The following is a 25,128-nucleotide window of genomic DNA, read 5'->3' as shown; positions in this document are numbered from 1 at the left end:
GTCCTTATACGGTAGCCTTATGTGATCTCCTCGTTAACCGCATGTAATTCCAATGGAGTAGCTGTACATGTTGCACCACAAGAGAAGCAATTTTATGCTCTTCATTAACAGTTCTTCGTGTGCATCGGAATCGACGGCTCTGTGCAAATGGAGTCCACTCACGTCCTCTTTGTTGATGTTGGCATCAACGGGATGGACAAATCTTTCTCAGTCACTCCTCGGCAAGTTTCAAACGTCTCCGTTACTATCAGGTTCTCAATTATTATGTGCAACCCTACAAATGCTCATATTGTCCTCTATACATTGGAGTCCATGTATCGGCATCACGAATACCCCTATGCTAATGTCTCTTCTAGTTCTGTCAGATTTTATGTTGCACTTCGGAGTTTTCCACCTTGTCTTGGGTTTGTCCCTTTTATTAATGCTCTGTATTGATCCAAGATATGATGGTTTAGGTTGTATATCCAAAAGAGATTCTGACCCTCAAAACATCTCATAGCTTTTGCAATATTTTGTTTCTTTAGTTTGTTTCCTTGAGACCATGTTGTTACGGACTTAGATGGTTTTGCCTAAGTCATGCGGCACCCTTGCGTGTCTGTCCGCAAAGGTCAACCTCTCCGAAGCCTCCCATTGTCCCTTAGGACCAACAAAAGAGAAAACGGGTTAGAGAGAACGCTTCACTCTGGATCCACAAGCAAACATCTCTGAAAACACTTCATAGACAATGCAAATTACAAACAGACTTTACAAGCTCTGAATAATTACACAACAAAAGGTAAAATGATCCACTACAGACCGAAAATCTCTTACACGTGTCCTCATGACACAACCTTTATTTACAAGCCTAAAGCGATCACCAATCTAACTAAAATGCGACTATTAAGTCTTCGGTCGTCCCTCTATATGCTGTACAAAGTATGAACATACCAAAAGACACGGACATCAATAATTATCTTTATGTCGGATCACAAACTGTTCTCAAGCAAGCATACGGTCCAATATCATCTCACGTATGCATATGTACAGAAGCAATTCTTCAGGCGTGTATTCGTTTCTTTTTTGATGGATCTTCATGGTTTGTGATATGAATAACATTTTTCTCATTGATTAATAAGCTTCTAGATTGGTAAGCCGTCATTTTGCTTGTGATATACGGCTAAGGTGGAGGGATGTATATAAAACCCTTGACCTTGCAGATGTACGTAGCTACCAAGACTGGTCCATAACGTGTGACGATGATCTTTGAAATCTGTTGTTATCGAAGAAGGAATAGATGATGCATGCTTAGAAAAAACTGTAAATAAGCAATCGATACTTATCTTGGTTTGCTTCATGGCACGTTGCTTTGAGAACGTGGCACCTGCGAGCCTTTGATGATGTGATACTTCCAAGTCAACTCATCTATTATGTCCATGGTTTCTACTGTTGTGTTCAGCAATGACGCACGTAGCATGAGACGATTCCATGCATGCTAAATGTTTGACTTCACGAGCAGCAAGGTTTTCACGACCATAGTAACCCATAGAAACGATCAGGTTTTTCCTTTACAGGGCCTTCGGTTGAGAGTTATTCAAGTCAAACATATCTCGTCGGATTCAACGTCTGATCTATAATAGACTTTTAAGATGTCATGGTCTTAATTAGAGAATGCAAGTAAATGTGTATAATCTTAGCTGTTGAAAAGCTTCCACAATAACAAATAGTTAAATCATTCTACGAAGAAGAAATCTTCTTTGCTTGCTTGCTTGTCGTTCCTTTTCTGGTTTATTCTTACTGCGACTATTTTCTACCATGCATATCTTCTTCCTGTAGCTTCTATTTGACTAAAAAAAGTTTATATAAATGTATGATTGAGTACACCTTCCGAAGAACAACACGGCATGAAATCTTCTAATTCAGAACAGGAAAATTGAGTAGCTTGCAAGTTCGCTTATACAACTGCGGAATCGTAGAAAACAGCAGAGATAGGAGGATTTCATCCACTCTAATTTTTTTTGTTTTTGCGAAGCATTTAGACGAAGAGATTGTTAGCCTTCACCACCGTCTTGTTTTTCCCAAGAAAGAGCTCCATTTTCTCAACAGTAAGGTGGCAAACCGGAGCGCAGTAGATTAGTCTTAAACAGCCAAAGAATTGGCTTAAGCCACCACCTCTTCCAGGTGGTAAAGTTCCACCAAACCATTCGTATCTCTCTTGCATGGTGGCATCCTGCTATTTAATCCATCTCTAGTTTGATACTTCACATATATTCACCTAAATAATAGATGTAATAAATATGTAATAAATAATACACATATATTCACCTAAAATGTAAACATCAAAACTCTTCAATAATCCTCTAAAACATCTTTTGTATGTCCTCCCTCGTAATTTATTTTACATCATCTAATCTACGATCTGTATATGACACATTAAATTGGAGAAAGAGGGGGATACAAGTATGAACCCTATCTTGAACAAGACACACTCTTGTAAGACAAGCATGCGTCGTCATCATCTTCAGATCAACAGCTTACTCGGGTACCTCAGGTATGGTCTGTAGACTCGGCCTCCAGTGCGTCTCTTGATCATGGTGTTCCCAGGTCTCGCCCGTGCTGATGAGATCGGCAAGGAGTTGTTGAAGCGGCCGTTCTTTGCCTCTTGTTCCTCGTAGCAGCTCCTCCAGTTGCTTCTTGCTGATCCTGATCTTGATCTCGGTCGAGCCGGCGCCTCCCTCCTCCCCCTCCGGTTCCAAGAAAAGCTTGGCTTCATCCTGCTGCGTTCCGCGACGCCCGGAGCTCTTTTGCCCCATGGCTCCCCAGAAATCATCCTCATCGACCCCACCGACCCGCTTCTGCAAGCCGACGCAGTTCCCCATCTCTCTTCTCTTCCTGGCAATCCGGGTTGAAAGCAGCTTCTTTTCGCTCAGAACGTGGATGTTTGAAGAGGTAGCAGCACGCGGAAGGAGTCTCTATTTATAGAGGGGCAGAATAAAGAAAGTTAAATACTTCGATGACGTGAGATCAAATGTGCGGAAATTAAAGGAGGAGAGGGTCAAATCTGATCTAGAGAATGGAACGCCACCGTTGGATCGAGTCCCACGTGGCGACGATGACGAAAGCCAGTTCAGCAACGTGCCTGCTTCGGCCACGGCTGGCGTCGGCGCTGTCGCATTGTTGGCTGTCGGGGCCCGCCGACACCGACACGGTGTGAAACGACCCGTTGCGCCGATCGTCCGTGGGAAAGGCCAACCGTCAGGGCAGCTCCAATCCGGCCGTCGAGTGCTTCGCTGTTGAAGCTCGTCGGTAAATATCTTATTTATTAAGTAAATAAATAATTCGTTATTCATTTTTATTGACGAATTTAAGGCGATGGAGTTGACTTTTGGGCCATGACTGAGATGCTATTGGTTGTGAATTAAAGATGGGCGGATGTGCAGTTTGCCGACATCAACTACTAAATGGCTTCGAATTAGACGTTTCAATCGAACCAAGAAACGTCAAGGAATACCGTAATTTTGATGAGAACAGTTTTGTCAAACTGGAATAAATGTGAAGATTTAAGATGATATGATGCGACACAGCATGTGTTAATTAGGTAAACAAGATGTTTATTACTGATGGGAGTATAACCTGGTCATTGGATCAAGCATAATATTGGATCTTAGCCTTTTAGAGTACAAGTCGAACTTATCTCGGTTCCTGCTTAGGTCTGCAGTGCATGCATTAGGATTATTCATTACAGCCATGAAAAATGATCTATCCATCTACTGGTGGACAATTGTAGGATCTTGAGAGCCGTGAGGCTTCGCAACAGTTACTGTTCCTCCCTGTCGAACGTCACCGCTTGAACAGAATTTACAACAGGATCTTGGAGAATTCCCAGTAGCTATCTTCATCCAAGCCACTTAGATGGATTGCTTCCTCGCTGCCAACCATGTCAGCAATATTTGCCGAGCGAGTCGTTACCAAGATCTTGCTGCCTGCTACTCCCGATCTTAACAGTGCACAAAACCTTCCCCATCTGTGTCTGTCCTCGTTCCATACATCATCGACTACTTGAAGCATATCATAGTTCTCGTAATCATGCTTCTCTCCTGTTGCAGATATGATCTTTTACGTTAGCCTCTCCTTGTTGAAGTCTTCAGATACACACACACAAATCTGAAGCTGAAAATATTCCCCCACTCGCTCATCATTGTAGGCTAGCTGAGCAAGAGTGGTCTTTCCGGCCCCTCCGATGCCAACAATAGTCAACACAGCGATGCCGTCGTTGCTGGATCGGGATCGATCGGGTGATTTCAACAACAATGGTAGAACTTGTTCCGGCTCTCTGTCTCGTCCGAACACTTGAGTTTCAGCCAAAATGGAACTTGTACTTCGATTCACCGAGGCTTTCCTCTGTTTCGATCGACTCTTATCTTCTTCATATGACGGACCAAAGACTTTCTCTGCTACAGTCGCGTACCTATCTGTTCTTCCCTGGATTTCCCGTATTTTAGACACATCATCGTCATTATCTTCTCTACCGAAAAAGCTTATTGTAACAGCATCAAATGATGAAGCTCTTCTCTTTCTCTTTGGAGGGAGATTAGAAGAAGATGGTGATTGATAACTTGCCTCGTCTCCTTGCTTCTCCATCTGCTGCTTCTGTAGAACTCGGTAGTGGAACTCGTCCAGTAAACCCTCAGCGTCACAAGCCGCCTCTTCGAGCTGTATCACCAATACTTTGGCATACTGTTTCATCTTTGATCCACGGATTCTCGGCTTTGCTGGTGACGGACTGAATTTTGAGAAGTCTTTAGCTTGATGAGATTATCTTTGAAGTCCGTCCTTCACCCCAAATTGGTGTTAGAAAATAAATAGATAAACAAGTTGTAGAAGTAGTTGATTGTTATTAACATATCCTCCTTCCTTTTATACAGGTTAGAAGGGAGAATTTTCCTCAACAGATTAGAGGATTTCCCTCAACAGAGTAGAGAGATTTCCTCAAACAGTTAGGAAATCTCATCTACTTATCATGCCCCCGCAAGATGGTGCTCCGATCAAGGAGGCCAATCTTGGACTGATGTAATGCAAAAAGTTTACGAGCTAGAGGCTTCGTAAATGAGTCGGCCAATTGATCAGCCGTATGAACATGAGAAACACGAAGTTGACGGCGGATAACTTGATCGCGTACAAAGTGGAAATCAATAGCAATATGTTTCATGCGGGAGTGGAATACCGGATTAGCGCACATATAGGTAGCTCCAATGTTATCACAATATATTGTAGGGGTGGAATCGATGTTGAGTTCCTGGAGTAGATTCGTGATCCAATTGAGTTCTGCAGTGGTAGTAGCAATGGCACGGTATTCAGCTTCAGTTGTAGACCGAGCGACTGTCTTTTGCTTCTTAGAACTCCAGCTGATTGGATGAGCACCAAGGAAGATAATATACCCTGATGTGGATGTTCTATCATCAAGGTTACCTGCCCAATCAGCATCGGCAAAGGCATGAAGACAAAGTGGAGAGTGTTTACGAAAAAAGAGTCCATGATTTAAGGTCCCTTTAAGATATCGTAGAAGTCTCTTGACCGCAGACCAGTGTAGAGTAGATGGTTGATGCATAAACTGTGATAATTTGTTGACAGCAAATGAGATGTCTGGACGCGCGAGAGCTAAGTATTGTAAAGAGCCAACAACTTGGCGGTATTGAGTAGGTTCTGTAGCAGGACTTCCATCCGATAATTTGAGAGAACCACTAGTAGAGATGGGGGTTGTAACTGCATTTGCATCCTGCATGTTTGTTTTTAATAACAAATCTTGAATGTACTTGCGTTGTGATAAAAGGAGACCGGAAGATGTGAAGGTAGCTTCGACGCCCAGAAAGTAGCTCAAGGGTCCGAGATCCTTAAGCGAGAATCGAGCTGCCAGCTGTTTGATGAACGCTTGGATGCTGATGGGATTGTTGCCTATGATAATAATATCATCCACATATACCAGAATATACATTGTAGTTCCATGATAATGTCGCAGAAACAACGAAGTGTCAGATTTGGAGTTAAGAAAGCCGACAGAAATAAAAAATGAGCTAAGTTCAGTGTACCAAGCTCTCGGAGCCTGACGAAGTCCATAAATGGCTTTTCGAAGTTTGCAAACATGCTGTGGATACTGAGGATGAGTAAAACCAAGGGGTTGTTGCATAAAAACATCTTCGGATAGAGATCCCTGTAGAAATGCATTATTAACATCCAATTGTCGTAATTGCCAGCCTTTAGTGGTAGCCAGACTCAAGATGAGTCGGATTGTAGTGGGTTTAACAACAGGACTAAACGTCTCAGTGAAATCAACCCCAGGTCGTTGATGAAACCCTTTGGTGACCAAGCGTGCCTTATATCGGGCAACAGAGCCATCTGGGTTCCGCTTAATTCTAAAGACCCACTTACACCCGATGATGTTTTGTGAAGGATGGAAAGGAATGAGATCCCACGTTGAATTATGAAGGAGGGCATTATATTCCTCACTCATGGCAGTACGCCAATGTGGAGATTTTTGGGCTTGAGTAAAGGTGGTGGGTTCAACGCTGGGGGATGAGGAATTCATGATAGCTTGAAGGTTAAGTACCTGACGAGGTTTAAAAATACCATGCTTAGAGCGAGTGGTCATAGGATGATTAGAGACGACAGGATTGGGAGGTGATGTTGGGTGAGGATCTGTGGCATAAGTCGGGTCAAGTGGAGACACGTCAGGGGCACTTGGGCAAGAAGGAGATAAAGAGGATGGTTGTGTCTCGGAACATATTGCCCCATCAATTGGGGAAGAGTGGAGTGGAGTAGAAACGTGCAAGTGTTGAACTGGAGTGATATAGTGCGGATCAGGAGGGGAGGAAGTAGACGAAGTCATGGGAGGCTCGTCCGATTGGACCGAAGGTATACCCCAGTGAGATAGTGAAGTGGTCTGTATGGCAGGATATGGAAGGGTTTGGAAAGGAAAGTTAGACTCAACAAAGACAACGTGACGTGATATGAAGATTTTATGAGTGTGGAGATTATAGCAGCGGAAAGCATTATGTTCAAGTGAGTAACCAATAAAGACACAAGGAGTAGATCGGGATGTTAACTTATGAGAGGCATAGGGATGTAACCAAGGATAACATAAACAACCGAACACTCGGAGTTTACGAAGGTTAGGGGGTTTGTGAAATAGTGTGTCAAAGGGGGACTGGTATTGTAGAACTGGTGTAGGCATTCGATTAATTAGGTAGACAGCAGTTTGAAAGGCTGCTGTCCAAAAAGTTGAAGGCATGGAAGCCTGATGTAGAAGTGTGAGTCCAGTTTCTACTATATGCCGATGTTTGCGTTCGGCAGAACCAACTAGTTGAGGAGTATGTGGGGGAGACTTGAGGTGTTGAATGCCACAAGCTGAGAGATGGGATGCCAGGGCTTGATATTCACCACCACCATCAGAGTAGACTGTCTTAATGGTAGACTGAAAATAGTTTTCGACCAACTTCTGGAAAGTGGAAAAAATGCGAGAAACGTCAGATTTATGGGAAAGAGGATATATCCATGTGTACTTAGAGAAGTGATCTACAAAAATAACATAAAATCGGAACTTATCAAAAGATAAGATTGGAGCAGACCCCAAACATCAATATATATAATTTCAAAAGGTTTAGAAGAGGAAATGGAAGATGAGCCAAAAGGCTGCCGATGACTCTTATTACTAAGACAAGCATCGCAATGCATCATAGAATTAGTGGACTTAAAAAGAGGAAGAGAGTGACGAGATAATAATTTCTGCTGAATAAAGGACGAGGGATGACCAAGCCGACGATGCCACACATCAATTGGAGCCGCAACAGAAGAATGAACAGTGGGCTGGGTTATTCGAGAGGTTGATGGTTATTCGTAAATGTTGTCTTTATTCGGGCCTTGGACCAATGATGCCCCTGTGCTCAAGTCCTTAACAAGAAAAGAATCAGGAAAGAATTCAATGGAAGCATTGTTATGTTTGCAAAATTGAGAAACAGAAATGAGGTTGCGTTTAATATGAGGAGCACATAAAACATCATCGAGCGTAAATGTATTAGAGTCAGAATTAAGCGTTGTGGAACCAGTATGAGTTATAGGAAGTCCTTTACCATCACCGATGATGATATCTTCATCGCCGCCATAGGGATTGTGAAGAGACAAATTCTGAAGATCAGCGGTGATGTGATGAGAGGCACTAGAGTCGACAATCCAATTGGACTGGCTAGGTGTCGGAGAAGTTAGGAGATTTGCCTGAGGCCAGTGTGACGGAGCAGGGAGGCGGGGACGAGACCGACAAACTTTAGCGGAGTGGCCGACTTTGTCACACAGTTGGCAAACGACCCGTCTTTGATGGCTCGGTAGGGCAGGACGCCAAGACGGATGATGGCTGGAGTTGCCACTTTGCGAGAAGTGATGACTAGGAGGATAGGAGGGGTGTTGCATGAAACTCACAGAATCAATAGGCGCATTAGCCAAACCTTGGGTGATGTTCGGCAAGTACCGAGTGCTCTTCCGTTTAGACTTATGACTGACTTGAGCAGTGACAGTTGATCCAGGTAGTTTGTCCGCACGCTTCAAGTACATCTCGTAGTCAGTCAGCTTATCATAGAGATCTTCAAAAGAGACTAGCGAGTCGCGTGCCCGAATTACAGCAGCCAATTCCTTGTAGTCGGTGTCGAGACCATTGAGGGTATGAATGACAACCTCTTCGTCACATAGGGAATGACCTATTAAGGCCAAGTCATCAATGATAACCTTGATGTGTTGTAGATAATCAGAGATACTACTTCCCTCTTGTTTTGTCACCATAAGCTTGGATAGAAGACTGAGCTTGCGAGTACGCGAATGATTCGCCAGGGTGGTTTGCAGTGTAGACCATGCATCAGCAGCTGTCACACATGAAGATATCAAGGGAGCAACAGATCCAGCAACTGAAGCTTGAATGGCTTGGAGGATGAGACGATCTTGACGTAGCCATAGTTTGTGAGCTGGATTGGGTACTGGACTGGGATCGCCGGGGATGTTGAGCATGGCCGGAGGACATCTGAAAGAGCCATCAATGTAACCTAGCAAGTGGTATCCAAATAAAAGATTAGAAAATTGAGCTCGCCAGGACGCATAGTTGCCACCCTTTGATAACTTAAAGGGTATCAGCGTGGCAGCATTGATGGAGATAAGCTCTGTAGAAGAACAAGAAGTGGGAGTCCCTACAGGAACTGAAACATCAGAAGAAGTGAACGAAGACATTTTTTTTTTCTTTGTTTTTTTTTTTTTTTGTAGAAGAAGTGGAGAATGAAGGAGGGGGCTGCTGCTATAGATTGCTGCAGCAGATTGGGCAATCTACAACAGTGCCCAAAGTTGTCGGCAGTTGCTGTGGATTGCTGCTAGCTGCAGCAGATTGTAGAGGCTGCAGTTTGCCGAAAGATGGCCGCGAAAACTGCAGCGATTCTCAAGACTGTGGTTCGCTGCTGTTGATTGCTGCTTGCTGCAGCGGATTGTAGAGGCTGCAGTTCGCCGGAAGATGGCTGCGAAAACTGCAGCGGTACTCAAGACTACGGTTCGCTGGGAAATGGTCGCGAAAATCTACAGTGTTACTCAAGGAAACTGCAGTGAGAGAAATCTACGGCAATTAGATGTAGACTATGGTTCGCTGCTTGCTGCAGCGAATTGGAGAGGCTGCAGTTCGCCGGAAGATAGCTGCGAAAACTGCAACGGTACTCAAGACTGCGGTTCGCCGGGAAATGGCCGTGAAAATCTGCAGTGTTACTCAAGGAAACTGCAGTGAGAGAAATCTGCAGCAATTAGATGTATAGAGAAAAGCGGCAGCGAAAGCTGCTGTGGTAGAGGAAGGAAGATGCAGCAGTTGCGGTTGCTGCTGGCTGGGAAGCGGCCGCGACAGCGAAGGAGGAAGACGCAGCAGTCGTCGTTAAGCAAGGAAGACTGATCGAGGAAGACACCATCGTTCGTCGTTTGTAGCTATTGAGGAGGAGGACACCGCCGTTAAGGAGGCGCCGTTGTGTAGAGGGAAGCGGCAGCGAAGGCTGCTGCGGTAGAGGAAGATACATCAGTTGCGACTGCTGCTGGCCGGGAAGCGAGGAAGACACCGCTGTTCGCCGTTCACCGCTATTGAGGAGGCAGTGAGAGAATGTTTTCCTCCTTGCGTGACGACGACAGAGAGTGTCTGCTGTAGGCAGCAAATAGGAGAGGGAGCAAGGCCGGCGAAGAAAAGCAAGATCGACGATGAAGAAAGAGAAGAAGTGGATGAGCAGAGCCAAGACGATGCTCGTTACTGGCTCTGAATCCCTGTCTTGTGCTTCTTCAGTGACTCCGCTTGAGGCAGCATGTTACTGTGGCTGTTTGGCCGCTTGGCTAACACACGACGATGCTGTTGTCGCTAAGGAGGAACTGCTCTGATACCATGTTAGAAAATAAATAGATAAACAAGTTGTAGAAGTAGTTGATTGTTATTAACATATCCTCCTTCCTTTTATACAGGTTAGAAGGGGGAATTTTCCTCAACAGATTAGAGGATTTCCCTCGACAGAGTAGAGATTTCCTGGAACAGTGTTAGGAAATCTCATCTACTTATCAATTGGACTGTGAAGTCAGCCAGCTTCTGGACCAAGCTCCCGATAAAGTTGTCAGCGAGCCATCCCGGGGCTGATAGGATCAACGACATTTTAGCGAAGAGCTGATGCTTCTTCCTCCAAACACAGAACAGAGAGACCTCAAGAAGAGAGAGCCTTTTGCTCCGAAGAAGGGCTTTTACCGCTGCAAATTCCGACAGGTAGCTGAAACCATTTGGAAGCTGGACACAAAACCCACATGCAATACGTCTGACACTGCAATGATTCAGTCATATATCTCGCTTATTTACCCCGTACACCGCTATCAAATACCTACTCGGAATTTGCAGTTCAATGTCCGGCGACGGTCATGCAATTGGGCTTCGACTGGGTCACACGTTGAGTGAACAGTTCATAGGGAGACCCAACAACATATGCAGCCCAGACCACGATCTTATGCCTTCATCAAAGCGGTTCTGCCACATTCATAGAGCAGCAACAACAGATCGCATACTTCTTGCTCCTCGGGCAATCCTGTCGGCCTCTTGGATAAGATTCGCAACATGTTATGTACTAAGATCTAGTTCTTGCTCCTTCCCTCAATCGGTGAATGAGTTGTAGGATAAGCTAGCGTTGGCTTTCACACTAGCTTCAAATGGACAAGGCAATCATGTACTTTACGCACAGTGTTGATATCATCCTCTGTCCAATTTTCGTGGAACTCATCTACATGATTGATTGATGCCCAATAAAACGCCCACCTGTGCAATACCAAAAGGACCAAAGCATCAAAGAAAGCCAGCTCTGCTCTCTCTCTCTCTCTCTCTCTCTCTCTCTCTCTCTGGCCCTTTTGCGGAAAGGCAAAGTTGATTTGGCCCGGGACTACTTGAAAGCAGACATGCACCTACCGTGGTGCAAGGTGTCCACTGGCCACCACCTAAAGCTCCCTCCTCGCGTGAGCTGTGCCCGAAAGAAGTCCATGGCCGATCGCGCTGGTCCCGCTCGCCGTCTCCCACGTGTGCCTCGTGCAGTGGAAGCAGGTGCCAGGTCGGGCGTCGCGCCCAGAAGCTTTTCCGTGACGAGAAGCAATGGCTGGTGGAGAATAATACTGTGGGTCGACAACAACGACAGCAGAATAATGTCGCAGGCCCCGAGAGTCGCCTCTCCAGAACTCGCTATCGGTGCAGTTACGTGGCATGCTCTCCATCCGAACCAAACATCGATTACGTAAAAGGCCGGGCGGGCTAAATCAGCATATTTTGGGTGGTAATTTGTGCTTCTGCTCACCGGGCGTGAGCGTATATCATGGTCGCAGTGATAAAACAAGACATGAGGTGAGAGAAGAAGAAGGGAGAAGGGAGATGGAAGCTCCAACAGTAACAGGGGTGGCCTCTGCGACAGGGGACGGTGGCCTCTCCGCTCTCTTATCCACAGAGTTCCTCATCTGTCCATCCGGGAATAAGGTGCGACTCATTGCTCATCTGATGCTGTCTATAGCCTTTTTTACTGTTATTCTTCAAAGCATCTGCTGCTTGGGCTTGCTTATACCTGCCAGGTTGTAGCTGGGAGTTCATTAACTTGATTCTCTTGCTCTTTGTCAGGGATAGCTTTCCTGTAGTTTCTATCAAGCAAAGAAATTCTACAAAAGCCATATACTGTTTTTTCTCTTGTTGAGGACTTGAAGTTGTTGTTGTGAGGTTCTCGAAGAGCATAAAACATATAAAAAATGCAGTAAATCTTCATTTCTGCATCTGAATGTGCAGTATCTCAGAGTTCAAAACTTGATCTAGTCCAAGTAGGGTCTCACCTGGCACTTTAGTTGACATCTTAATCCTTTATCTCTTGTTAGTGTGAGTTGTTGGATGGTTGATTGTAATTAGGCTTCTTGATTTTAAGAAGTTTCAAAATTGCTTTGTTACAACTTTTTTGTTTCTTCCTGCTTCTCAATCCAAGCTTAAAAGGATATATCCTTTTTCATTGTTGTATCCCTGTTTGTTTCTCTAATTCAGTTGTTTTGATTTGCTTAAGAAGGAAAAAAAAGAGAATGAATGAAAGAAAGAAAAGTGTCTCTTCTGAAATACAAGAATTTGAAACCTAGAACCATTATGTCAGGTGTTCCTTTTGAATTAGCATCAGGATCAACAATTCTTTATGCTGCTCTTCTTGCTACTGTTTGTTTCTCAGACATTCTGCCCTCTTTTTCTTGAAATTTAGTCAGCTCACTTTGTCTTCTTTAGGAATTCAGTGTACCTAGAGATGATCTAGAAGCATCTAGAAACCACACCTTAGTCGGGAGGCTCTTTTAAGTTTTATCGTAAAACAACATAGAAAATAATAATAATAAATCTGCGTCAACTGTGTTTGAGATAAAATCGCTATGTGAATTGATTTACTTCTCCACACAGGCACACATACATGCTCATGGAAAAAAAAGAAATGTCATGTTCCGGATTCATGAATCCGAAACCTCTTGCAATTGTCACTTAATCAAGAGCGTATCTCATATTATTTTGTATGACACAATATGTGAGATTAATGCGGACTTACAGGTTAATCCTAAAGACATAGAAGGAAAGACCATTGGTTTGTACTTCGCTGCAAATTGGTTCCAAAAATGTGTTTCATTCACCCCAGTTTTGGTCAGTGTTTACCACAAGCTAATGGAGCAGGAATTACCATTTGAAATTGTGTTTGTGTCGTCTGATGAGAACCAGTCCTCCTTTGAGCAGTTTTATAGCTCGATGCCATGGCCTGCAGTACCCTTCAGTGATATAAACTCCAAGAGAAGTCTGTCTCATAAATTCCAAATTGAAGGCATTCCAGCACTAATTATCCTCAAACCAGGTGGTGGCTTAATTCAGACAGAAGGAGTGGAGATCTTGTACCGCTACGGACTTCAGGCTTTCCCTTTTACATCCGAAAGGATCGCAGAATTGGAGGCCGAAGAAAAGAGAAAATATGCATCTCAAACCTTAGAGAAGCTCCTAGCGATCAGTGGTAAAAACCACATGATCAAACGCAATGACCAGGTAAGAGCATTGCACCTTAGATTTGAGTTGCAAGCGCTTATTAGATTGGTCCTCATGGCAATAGAAGTTGCAGGTAACTTTTTCGAGTTTGGTGGGAAAAACAGTAGGCCTGTACTTCGCAGCTCAATGGTGCCCTCCATGTCTGAAATTTACCTCAAGGCTGATGTCCATATACAATCACCTCCAGGAAAGACGCGAAGAGTTCGAAGTTGTGTTTGTTTCTATGGACAGAGATGAGGCAGGATTCTTGCAATACTTCTCTGGCATGCCATGGCTCGCATTGCCCTACGGTGAAGAGTCTTCGAAAGCACTAGCTCGGTATTTCGATATCCAAGAGATTCCTATGCTTGTTATAATAGGCCCTGACGGGAAAACAGTCACAAAGGGAGGAAGGAACCTAATAAACCTGCATATGGAAATGGCATATCCATTCACCGAAGCTCACATTAGGTTGCTCCAAGAAAAAATGGATGAAGAAGCTCAGCGATACCCAACTTCTTTCAAACATGACGGTCACCGTCACGTACTTAATTTGGTTTCAGAGAAATCAGGAGGTGGCCCTTACATATGCTGTGCATGTGATGAGCAGGGCTTGGGTTGGGCATACCAATGCCTCGCATGTGGCTATGAGATACATCTTAAATGCGGCCGTGAGGTTAAGGAAGACACAGGAGGCAGATGCTGATGGCTCTTCTTGTTCTCTGGGTGCAGGTAGGCAGTAGATGAACTTTGATAAGTAGGTGCTGATCATGTCTTTCTACTAGCGGAAAGCTTGGTTGTATAAAATATCAAAGTTAGACAAGTTCTGAAGATTAATTGGGCAAAGGAGATGGATGGCATGGTAGGGAATCAGAATCATAGGTCCTTTGAACCTAGTAATACCCTTAAGCATGAACAGTACTATCATTTTTGTCTCTTAGTATGTGTGTCTGGTGTTTCCTATGCTGGTTTTGTTTTGTTAGTGCCATGATCTGTCCCTACTCACCATACTGTACCTGAGAATGTGCTGATCGACTGTCGACGACGACGACGAAGTTCCTGTTGACATTAGAATATCAATTACTAAGTTTCCAGATCTGTTTATTTCTTCATTGCATGCTCAGTATGTTATACGCGAAATGTAATTGTGTTTCGAAACTGCTGTAGAATACTGGAAGTAAACTGTAATTCAGATTTTTGGTTGACCTCTACCGATTACTGTGTAATATATCACTTGCATGGTGTGAACCAGATCTAGTTTTTGCTTCCTATTCTGCAAAACCAAACTGGAATTTGTTCTTTTTCAATAGAGATAATTTTCTTTTTAGTGGGAACATGATAGAGGTGAAGGATTCAGGATCTCTCTTTGACATGGGCTTTGTTTATTTGGATGGAAAGAAGCAACATATCTTTCAAGAACCATTCTCCTCTATTCTTGGGTGTGTAAACTGTTTGTGTGATGATGCTAGCAGAATGCATCAATAATTAGTGATTTTTGATGAGAGAATGACAACAGCACATAAGCTTACATTTCTTCTTCTTCTTCAGAAAATGACCTGCTGCCTTTTTCTGACATCAAGTTGGATTCATCATTGTAATTTGCTTCCAGTCAAGTAGTCAGTTGTAAGTGGGATCAAGAACAAGTTAGAGGAAGTCAATAAGAAGCCAAATTATGTTGCTTTGATCTGACAATTTCGATTGAAAGTGACTTTGATGCTTTCCTTGAATTTGATTGAACAACAAGAGTATTTATTATGATGCGATTCTGAAAAGCAATCATAAGGCATCCACATCTATTTAATTTGTTAGCACAGCAGCAATAGATGGCACTTAATTTTTCTAACACTCCCACTATAGAAAAATAACACTCAAATTGATAAACATAGCTGAAAATAAAACAAATGACTCTCAAGGCATAGCAGCTGAGTCCCAATCAAAATACCCAAAAAGCACAATAAGTACATCATACCTGAACATAGAAAAAAGTATGTTTATGAGTTTAATTAAATCATCTAAAAGTGGATGAATAACTTATGTGGATTCTGCATGAAAGCTGAAACTACAAATCAAAATGAAACATAGCAACAAATAACTAAGAAGGAAAAATAGAAGCAGCTACTAACCTTTTTAAAGGCCATGGAGGATGATCATTCTATCCAGTTCATATAAATCCCACAAGTTTTTCTCAGCACAGTGAGGTTGAAGATTTATATTATGACAAGAGTAACATGAAAATTGTTGTAGACAAGAACTTATGTGGACATTTGGATTTCCCACCCAAAATAAACATCACTTTTAAGAACAGGGAAACTGTTGCCACACCCCTTCATCATGGAAATACTACCCCCCATAGGACAAACCAAACTAAACATCACCAAAAATTTTGCTTGCCATGTACACAATGCAGAATAAATACCCATCACTCATTCACTTGTTGTTGAGTATCTTGAGGTCCAGTACTTCTCAATTTCTTTAGCTGTTCTTCCAGGGATTCTTCCAGCAATCAGTGACCACCTGTTTTTCAGCATCACAAGAAACATCAAAGAAAAAAAAAAAGAAGCACAGATTGGTTCCAGCTGCAATCTCAAACGATGGCAAACCCAACCAACCTCTGTCCAACCAAATTATACATCCTGGCAATGAGTTTCTCCTCATCCTCTGAGAAATCCATCTTGGAAATTTGGCAGTTTCCTCCTGAAACAACCCCTAAGGTAGGCAAAAGGAGAAGAAGAAGAAGAAGAAGAAGAAAAAAGATGTCGGCCATGCCAAAGAGCAGATATGTACCTTTAGAATCCATAGAAACATCCTCAGATGATCGATCCAAATCTGCCATACTGCAATAAATACAGAAGAATCCAAGATTGAGCACCCACCCTTTTCTCTACTGCCTCCTCCCAAGAGATGTGGTGGTTTCTGTGGGAGATTAATGAGGTGAGTAGGCTCATAAGTAGGCCTATATAGAAAGGTGGGGGAGAAGAATGGACGGTAGGAATAGGAGAGAAAGACTGGTAGTTGCTCTTAAAATCAAGAGTCGAGGGTTGAGAGGTTGGTGGAGAACTCGAGGGGTTAGATGGATTGGAAGGACATGAAAGATGCCTATAATGGAAAAAAGGCATGGATGTCGGATATATTTTCCTGGAATGGAAACGTGGCTGACCCACTGATACTACCCAAAGAAGAAGGTCTGCTTGATTGCCAATGGTTATTAACCTGATGATTGATACGTCGAAAGCAGGTAGGTGGTGGTCACCGCCGAGCTAAAGAAAGAAGAACTGTGATAATGGCTTATTCTATGTGCTACCAAAACTAATCATTGGAGATAGAGGTGGTATTATTTGTGGATACAGTTATAGGTTTACAAGAGGGATTAATAATTGGATTGTTTTAAGTATCAAAAAGAGATATATTCATATTATACTCAAATTATCAAAAAAAAAATATCTAGTCAAATATCTTCTCCTTTGTTGTTGTTGTCTCTCATACTACTAAAAACTTAAATATTTTTAATATTTATATTTTATAATTAAACGGAGTTTTTATGATGGATATTAATGAAATTAAATTTATAAGGATAGATATTTTAATTTTTTTAAGAATAAATATTTATAAATATAGTATTCATCGTTCTGAGGTGTCGCTCGTTTCTCTTCCCCTCGTCTTCTCTCTCGTGATGTCTAATTTTAAATCTCTCTTTTTATTCTCCTCGAGATATTTTTTATTAAGAAAGTTTATATTTTGGGAGTTTTTTTTTTTTACTCCTTTTTCTTGTTCTTATTGTACTTCTTGATCGGTAAGATTATTATATTTGGGTTGAAATAAACTTGTCAATAATCAATTAGTTGAAATATTGGAGTTTTGGCTTGTTTACTTTGTTGTGGACCCAATTATGAAGGAGAACACATCTTTGACACTGATGTGCTTGCATAGGCAATGATGAGAGACAGTTTTGTTCTGACATCTCTTCAATTTTTGTGATGCTTGCATTTTTCTAGTTTGGAGTATGGAAGATTGTGAAATTTTTATTAGTGGTCCACAGTGTGTCTCCTAGCAACACAATATGATCTCTAAGAACAAATGGAGAGATAGAATGTTCTATTCTTGGACTTACATCTGTCAACATTTTGGTAAATGTTTTGAGCACAATTCACACATACAGTTCTATAGATGAAATGTGTGATACCAATTAACTCATATACCAAGAAAATTATATTATTTTTTTTTTAAAATCTATTATATAAAACTATATATATATATAATCTCATAAATAATCATGGAGACACCCAAAGTATCATCTCATCTTGGATGTTATTCCAAGTATTTTGCTAACTCAAAATCATAATCATATTATTTTAAAATAATATATATGGTAATATGTGAAATTTGTTTTGGATGAACATAAATGTCCAGTAAAAAATAGAGATCAAAGAAAAAGATAACAATAATATGCTAATCAAATATCATAATGAATTAAATGTGCAATGATATATGATAGAATGTAAAATCATTGAAGTACTTTGGGATATATGAATATATGTAATATGCTTTCATATAATATTATTCATAAATACAGTCGATAATATATATATATATATATATATATATATATATATATATATATATATGTTCAGAAAACAGTCTGTCTACTATTTGCAGCAATATCTAATTCATCCTTTACTGAAGGATGTATTCATGAAATCAACATAACAAGTGAAGTGACCGAATCTTCAAGGAGACATTGACTTAGAAATGGAAGAAGATTATAGCATGTCATAGAGTAAGACGAGAAAGATTGGATCATCTCAAAACTGTCTGTCTTAAGAAGAGTATGTAAAAGAACAAGAATTCAAAATCATAAAGAGAAGAAGGAAGAGACTAAGGATTCCTACCGGCAAAGGTGATGCTCACCATCAGCCCCTCTCTCTCTCTCTCTGTCTCATCATCAGCATCGTCTTCGTCATTGGCCTTTCTCCCTCGAGTGGTTAGGAGAAGAGGGAGGGGAGGGTCATGATATATTTATAGGACGAGTATCTTATCTCTCTTCGAGGAATTCTAACCCTAATCTATTTAGGAATCCTAGTTAGATTAGTTTAGCTAGATTTGTAATCGTAATCCATTTAGAATTTATACTAAATCTTCACCTCCACTTTGTCTACGTTAAATTAGGAAAATCCGGGACATCAATCGAATTTGGGATGATTCTGTCATGGGGATGCCATGAATTCCTTGTTACGAGCTGGTACAGACAATGAAATCACCTCTGAGAATTGGCCATACCATGCAATAGATGTCGGTCCAAACAGAGGCCGCTGTTCGTACTCCACAGTCCATCTAAAGTGAGTTGGAATTCCTATTAAAGGCCAAACATTATTGAACGCCAAAATGAACCCACCTTTCATTCTTCCATTTGCAATCGAGGCTTCTTTTGCTCAAAGAAGTGAAAAACCAGATGTAGTATGTCTACCTCTCTCTCTAACTTTCATTTTTCCTGTGGCAGCCTGTTTTGGTAAACCAAAATTTCTGAAATCCTGTACCAACTGAGATGCCAATTCTTGCCAGTATATACCTTCTTCTTCTGGTTGCTGTAACCTCTGAAATAGCTGCTTGTCATATTCATTAGAGAGCATCAGTGACATCTTTATGAAATATGTCATACATATCATAGGGTGATGAGTGCAATAATGGCGAAACGACGTGAATGACGTCGGCCACCCTGTACCGTGACTTCACTCCACGGTCAAACGAAACCCAGGGACGCCGTCCCAGGCGCATTAACGCCCGGACTGGATCCCGTCCGTCACCACAACACCCTCACCCCTCGTCCAACGAGCCCAGCCCTGCGCCTTCCAGGGCTCGGTCAAAGGTAAGGAACGCGCCAATCGAGACGCGCCATACCCTGCAGCAGCCCGGCCTCCAACACAGCCCCAATGGGCGTGTCAGACGCAGCGCGAGGTACTTACCCAGGCCCATCTATAAATACTAGAGGGTTCCAGACGAGGAGAGGGAGAGACTGGGACACCACACTTGTATGGAGGCATTCCGTCCTCCAAAACCCCCTCCACATCTCTCCCTCTAACTTGATCGTCGGAGGGGTCGGGCCGAGCTTCCGACCCGACCTGTGTGCAGGAGCGAAGACGAGGTGGCCTCTTCCCGGCGCTGCTGCGGAGCTGCCGACCCGATCTACTGCCCACAGCCACCATCCCGACCGGGAGACTCCGGGGGAGCTGCGCCCGAGATCCTCGACATTCCGAGCCCCAGAACCGAGCCGCGTCGGCCCCGAGGCCACGTCTTAAAAAGTTACTTACCGTAACATTTTGGCGCTAGAAGGAGGGCCCCCAGCATGTCGAGCGATCATCACGACGAGCGTGCCAGACTCGCGATCGGGGGACCATTCCCGACTGAGGCTACGGGAGAACTCCCCCCTCTCCGAGGACCTCGGGAAGAGCGTCCCGCTACGGCTTCGGAGCGCTACTGGCGGATCTTCAACGATCCGGGCTTATCGCCCCCCGACGGAACCACTGGCAATCCGCCGCCCGTATCGGCGGAAGCCTTCCACGGCCTCACTCACCAGGTCCAGCTACTCACCGACATGGTACAAACCATTGTCCCCCTTGTCTCTCGTCCATCTCGGCCCCCGGGCCCCCAGCCGCTGTATCAACAGGGGGTCCCGACTCAAGCTCCCACCCAGCTTCGAGAGCCCCCCACCTCACCACGGGTGCCGCTATCTCAAACCCGCGAGCAGGCGGCGGTCTGCCCGGAAGGCCACTCGGAACCAGAGGCTCTATCCTTGAACTCTGCAGTTTCCCTCCGCGCTCAGCTGCGTCTCGTCAACGAACGGCTTGACAATGTGCAAAGGGAAATCCGTGCCGGACCACCAGGAGAGCCCACGGAAGGCCCAGATCAGGGGTCGCCGTTCGTGCCAAAGATACTGGAGCACGCCATTCCCCCAGGCTTCCGACTCCCCCCCCTGGACACTTATGACGGCTCCGCGGACCCGGCCGACCACACAGCGGCCTTCCGCGCACAGATGTCGTTGTACGGGACCTCTGACGCCTTGATGAGCAGGGCATTCCCCACCACGTTGAGAGGGCCGGCCCTCGCGTGGTACGGAGGCTTGAAGACTGCGACGATCGCCTCATTGGTGTTCAGCTCGCCAAGAACTTCGAGCTCCACTTCATAGCTTGCGCTCGCCCAAAGCCTTCCATGGCGTTCCTCCTCGGGCTTACCCAGAAGGAGGATGAGCCCCTCTCCCTTTATGTAAATCGCTTTGCTACAAGGATCCGGGAACTCCCGGACGCTCACCCTTCACTATCAATGCAGGCGTTCGTAACAGGCCTGCGTCCCTCCCGGCTCTTCTGGTCTCTCGTGGAGCGACCTCCTACCTCGGTCCCCGAGATGCTCCAGCGCGCGAACCAGTTCGTGGAAGTCGAGGCCTGGACGGGGGGGAAACGGCAGGAGCACAAGAGGGAAAGACCAGAGCCGGCTCAGGGACCTCCCCCTGCCAGACGCAAGCTCCACCAACCCGATCCTCCCCTGCTAGGACCCCTCGGGGGTACATCCCGCACAGAAGTCTTTCTCCAGATCAGGGAAAGGGGACTGCTCAAAACCCCTTACCCGATGAACAACCCGCGAGAACTGGCCGACCGGTCCAAGTACTGTCGCTTCCACCGCCAAAACGGGCATGACACGGAGGAATGCCGCGAGCTCTCGCGGCAAATCTACGAACTCCGCCGGGAAGGACGCCTCGACCCCTCGAACTCCGCGGGGCTCGAAGGAGGAAGCACGACAGCAAGGGGGTGGAGGACAGGACAGGTGCCCAAACGATTAAAAGAGACACCCCCCCCGAAGTCAATGCTTCATCGCTTCCCGAGAATGGGCGGCAGCGCACTGGCGCAAAGGCGCGGCCGTTACGTCACATCGAAGAGCGCCCGAAGGCGCCCCGAATTAAAGAAAGGCCCTGACGTGGCGAACCCGGACGACACGGTGCCGCCCAAGGACCTCCTCGACCTCAGCGCCGGGAAACGTGCAAAGAAAGTAACCCCCGTCAACAAGGCAACGATCGACACGACAGCATTTAAGAGCCGCCACGGCCGCCCCTCGGCCGCTCGGCTTTACGCCACCCAAGACATGCTCGGCCGCTCCTCGGCCCTTCGGCTTTACGCCACCCAAGACATGCTCGGCCGCTCCTCGGCCCTTCGGCTTTACGCCACCCAAGACATGCTCGGCCGCCCCTCGGCCGCTCGGCTTTACGCCACCCAAGACATGCTCGGCCGCTCCTCGGCCCTTCGGCTTTACGCCACCCAAGACATGCTCGGCCGCTCCTCGGCCCTTCGGCTTTACGCCACCCAAGACATGCTCGGCCGCCCCTCGGCCGCTCGGCTTTACGCCACCCAAGACATGCTCGGCCGCCCCTCGGCCGCTCGGCTTTACGCCACCCAAGACATGCTCGGCCGCTCCTCGGCCCTTCGGCTTTACGCCACCCAAGACATGCTCGGCCGCTCCTCGGCCCTTCGGCTTTACGCCACCCAAGACATGCTCGGCCGCTCCTCGGCCCTTCGGCTTTACGCCACCCAAGACATGCTCGGCCGCTCGGCTTTACGCCACCCAAGACATGCTCGGCCGCTCCTCGGCCCTTCGGCTTTACGCCACCCAAGACATGCTCGGCCACTCCTCGGCCCTTCGGCTTTACGCCACCCAAGACATGCTCGGCCGCCCCTCGGCCGCTCGGCTTTACGCCACCCAAGACATGCTCGGCCGCTCCTCGGCCGCTCGGCTTTACGCCACCCAAGACATGCTCGGCCGCTCCTCGGCCCCTCGGCTTTACGCCACCCAAGACATGCTCGGCCGCTCCTCGGCCCTTCGGCTTTACGCCACCCAAGACATGCTCGGCCGCTCCTCGGCCCTTCGGCTTTACGCCACCCAAGACATGCTCGGCCGCCCCTCGGCCGCTCGGCTTTACGCCACCCAAGACATGCTCGGCCGCTCCTCGGCCCTTCGGCTTTACGCCACCCAAGACATGCTCGGCCACTCCTCGGCCCTTCGGCTTTACGCCACCCAAGACATGCTCGGCCGCCCCTCGGCCGCTCGGCTTTACGCCACCCAAGACATGCTCGGCCGCTCCTCGGCCGCTCGGCTTTACGCCACCCAAGACATGCTCGGCCGCTCCTCGGCCCCTCGGCTTTACGCCACCCAAGACATGCTCGGCCGCTCCTCGGCCCCTCGGCTTTACGCCACCCAAGACATGCTCGGTCGCTCCTCGGCCCTTCGGCTTTACGCCACCCAAGACATGCTCGGCCGCTCCTCGGCCCCTCGGCTTTACGCCACCTAAGACATGCTTGGCCGCTCCTCGGCCCTTCGGCTTTACGCCACCCAAGACATGCTCGGCCGCTCCTCGGCCCTTCGGCTTTACGCCACCCAAGACATGCTCGGCCGCTCCTCGGCCCCTCGGCTTTACGCCACCCAAGACACGCTCGGCCGCTCCTCGGCCCTTCGGCTTTACGCCACCCAAGACATGCTCGGCCGCCCCTCGGCCCTTCGGCTTTCCACCTCCCGACACATACTAGGGCCCTTTCCGGTCTCTCGGCCTTGGGCCACACGGGAGTCCATTCCTCTGCCGCACCCCCAGGGTCTACGACTCCGCACCCGACTGACTCGAAGAACGAAAGCCATGCCTCGGACTCTCGCTACGACTGCCGACGCATAGCTTCTTTCCGGGGGGGAATATGATGAGTGCAATAATGGCGAAACGACGTGAATGACGTCGGCCACCCTGTACCGTGACTTCACTCCACGGTCAAACGAAACCCAGGGACGCCGTCCCAGGCGCATTAACGCCCGGACTGGATCCCGTCCGTCACCACAACACCCTCACCCCTCGTCCAACGAGCCCAGCCCTGCGCCTTCCAGGGCTCGGTCAAAGGTAAGGAACGCGCCAATCGAGACGCGCCATACCCTGCAGCAGCCCGGCCTCCAACACAGCCCCAATGGGCGTGTCAGACGCAGCGCGAGGTACTTACCCAGGCCCATCTATAAATACTAGAGGGTTCCAGACGAGGAGAGGGAGAGACTGGGACACCACACTTGTATGGAGGCATTCCGTCCTCCAAAACCCCCTCCACATCTCTCCCTCTAACTTGATCGTCGGAGGGGTCGGGCCGAGCTTCCGACCCGACCTGTGTGCAGGAGCGAAGACGAGGTGGCCTCTTCCCGGCGCTGCTGCGGAGCTGCCGACCCGATCTACTGCCCACAGCCACCATCCCGACCGGGAGACTCCGGGGGAGCTGCGCCCGAGATCCTCGACATTCCGAGCCCCAGAACCGAGCCGCGTCGGCCCCGAGGCCACGGCTTAAAAAGTTACTTACCGTAACAATAGGGTATGACATATATTTATGAAATGTCACGTACATTATACTAGTCTAACGCAAGGTTAGACTTCTCGTATGCATTATATGGTTTGCAATGGTATCATTATAAACATTACTGGGTGTTTTGCTATTTTGGACGCCATGCCATCCGGTATCCAAGCTGTATGGTCTTACGTTATGGGCCAGCCATCGAGCGATATGGCATGTGATTCACATCGATCATTCGATTCAGTGCGACCTCTTCATGGGTACCAACATAATGATCGAGTTGTTTGACCACATCTGCCATTCCTTTTATTTGGCTAGCGAGCGAGTAGCAGAACATTAGGATGCTACTTACTGTTCATGCTGATTCCTGATGTTGATGGTATTGTAGAATCGTGATGTGGTGGATTCTCCTCTCCGAGCGAATAGCTAATTCATGAACTCGTATGCGAGGACGAGAGAATCTCTCATCTTAGTTTTTTTGCACGTAAACCATCGGTTTCATTTGCATATTATTTGCTTCAGCTTACTGGATGTTGAGACGATCAAAGAGAGACTTGTGTAGATTCAATATGACACTCAGAAGAGGTCTTTGGGATGGATGGAAGTGAAGGAGCTGATAATTTCCAGATCGGAAGACAAAACACAGTGTCTTCGCTTCCTCGGTCTCGGTTTCTAAGGACAGTCGGACTCCATTCTCATTCATCCGTGCCAGCTTGAACTTGCGAAATACGTTAGGATCTAATGTGTATCAGAATTTCCAACCATGACATGTGATGCTTACTTAGGTTACATAAAATGATCATAGAGCTGATTCTGGGAGAATTCAGAAGAAGACAGAAACAAAAGAAGAGCAAGAAAACACGATACAATTGTTACCGAGGAACATATTAATGTATTGTATCATTTTGTCTGATGCATTAATCCTCTCAATAAGGAACAGGAAACGAAGTAGCTGATGCAAATGTCACACTAAGCAGACAACCGATGATGGTAGACTCCACTGGGAGAGAGAAGAAGATGGGCAACAGCGCCCACTGCCATTAACGTGACAGAAATACCTTCCAAAAGAGCTGAGTCAGCCCTAGAGGAGATAACACCCATCGTGATCCCATTAAATGCTTCTCCAGTGCGAGACAGAGGTCAATTGAACCCGGACTCTTCACCCATCGATCGGTCCAAAGCTTCAGGTGCTTGTTACTTTTACTTGCTGGTGAT

At 46.1% G+C, this 25,128-nt stretch overlaps 3 protein-coding genes across 4 annotated transcripts; 1 reads left to right on the top strand and 2 right to left on the bottom strand.

Moving 5' to 3' along the window:
* Positions 1-2,510: 2,510 nt before the first annotated feature.
* Positions 2,511-2,855, bottom strand: LOC135624023 (uncharacterized). Its single transcript, XM_065127494.1, has one exon. The coding sequence runs from the start codon at positions 2,853-2,855 to the stop codon at positions 2,511-2,513; it is 345 nt and encodes a 114-aa protein (XP_064983566.1).
* A 9,011-nt stretch (positions 2,856-11,866) lies between these two features.
* On the top strand, positions 11,867-14,775 carry LOC135583054 (probable nucleoredoxin 2). 2 transcript variants are annotated; one of them, XM_065125315.1, is made up of 3 exons: positions 11,867-12,019; positions 13,286-13,585; positions 13,659-14,775. In XM_065125315.1, exons 1-3 carry the CDS (start codon positions 11,918-11,920, stop codon positions 14,268-14,270), a joined length of 1,014 nt encoding a protein of 337 aa, XP_064981387.1. In that variant the 5' UTR covers positions 11,867-11,917; the 3' UTR covers positions 14,271-14,775. The 2 variants fall into 2 exon arrangements, with proteins under 2 accessions (XP_064981387.1, XP_064981386.1); XM_065125314.1 differs by having other exon boundaries at positions 11,872-12,019; positions 13,106-13,585.
* A 968-nt stretch (positions 14,776-15,743) lies between these two features.
* LOC135583052 (MYB-like transcription factor ETC1) lies at positions 15,744-16,799 on the bottom strand. Its single transcript, XM_065125316.1, has 3 exons — positions 16,349-16,799; positions 16,174-16,258; positions 15,744-16,078 (listed from the first exon to the last, which is right to left on the bottom strand). The coding sequence occupies exons 1-3, from the start codon at positions 16,395-16,397 to the stop codon at positions 15,988-15,990; spliced, it is 225 nt and encodes a 74-aa protein (XP_064981388.1). The 5' UTR covers positions 16,398-16,799; the 3' UTR covers positions 15,744-15,987.
* Positions 16,800-25,128: the final 8,329 nt, after the last annotated feature.

Source organism: Musa acuminata, chromosome BXJ2-9, assembly GCF_036884655.1.
Source record: "Musa acuminata AAA Group cultivar baxijiao chromosome BXJ2-9, Cavendish_Baxijiao_AAA, whole genome shotgun sequence".
In the NCBI taxonomy this organism is placed as follows: Eukaryota; Viridiplantae; Streptophyta; class Magnoliopsida; order Zingiberales; family Musaceae; genus Musa; species Musa acuminata.
The sequence above is the reverse complement of the archived record's forward strand: the minus strand, read 5'-3'. Positions and strand labels throughout refer to the sequence as shown.

Coding starts and splice junctions, on each gene's coding strand:
- LOC135624023 (XM_065127494.1), bottom strand. CDS start 2,855: ATGGGGAACTGCGTCGGCTTGCAGAAGCGGGTCGGTGGGGTCGATGAG.
- LOC135583054 (XM_065125314.1), top strand. CDS start 11,918: ATGGAAGCTCCAACAGTAACAGGGGTGGCCTCTGCGACAGGGGACGGT. Junction 12,020..13,105: donor TCTGTCCATCCGGGAATAAG/GTGCGACTCATT, acceptor GCGGACTTACAG/GTTAATCCTAAAGACATAGA. Junction 13,586..13,658: donor TGATCAAACGCAATGACCAG/GTAAGAGCATTG, acceptor TAGAAGTTGCAG/GTAACTTTTTCGAGTTTGGT.
- LOC135583052 (XM_065125316.1), bottom strand. CDS start 16,397: ATGGCAGATTTGGATCGATCATCTGAGGATGTTTCTATGGATTCTAAA. Junction 16,259..16,348: donor TGTTTCTATGGATTCTAAAG/GTACATATCTGC, acceptor GGGTTGTTTCAG/GAGGAAACTGCCAAATTTCC. Junction 16,079..16,173: donor TATAATTTGGTTGGACAGAG/GTTGGTTGGGTT, acceptor GCTGAAAAACAG/GTGGTCACTGATTGCTGGAA.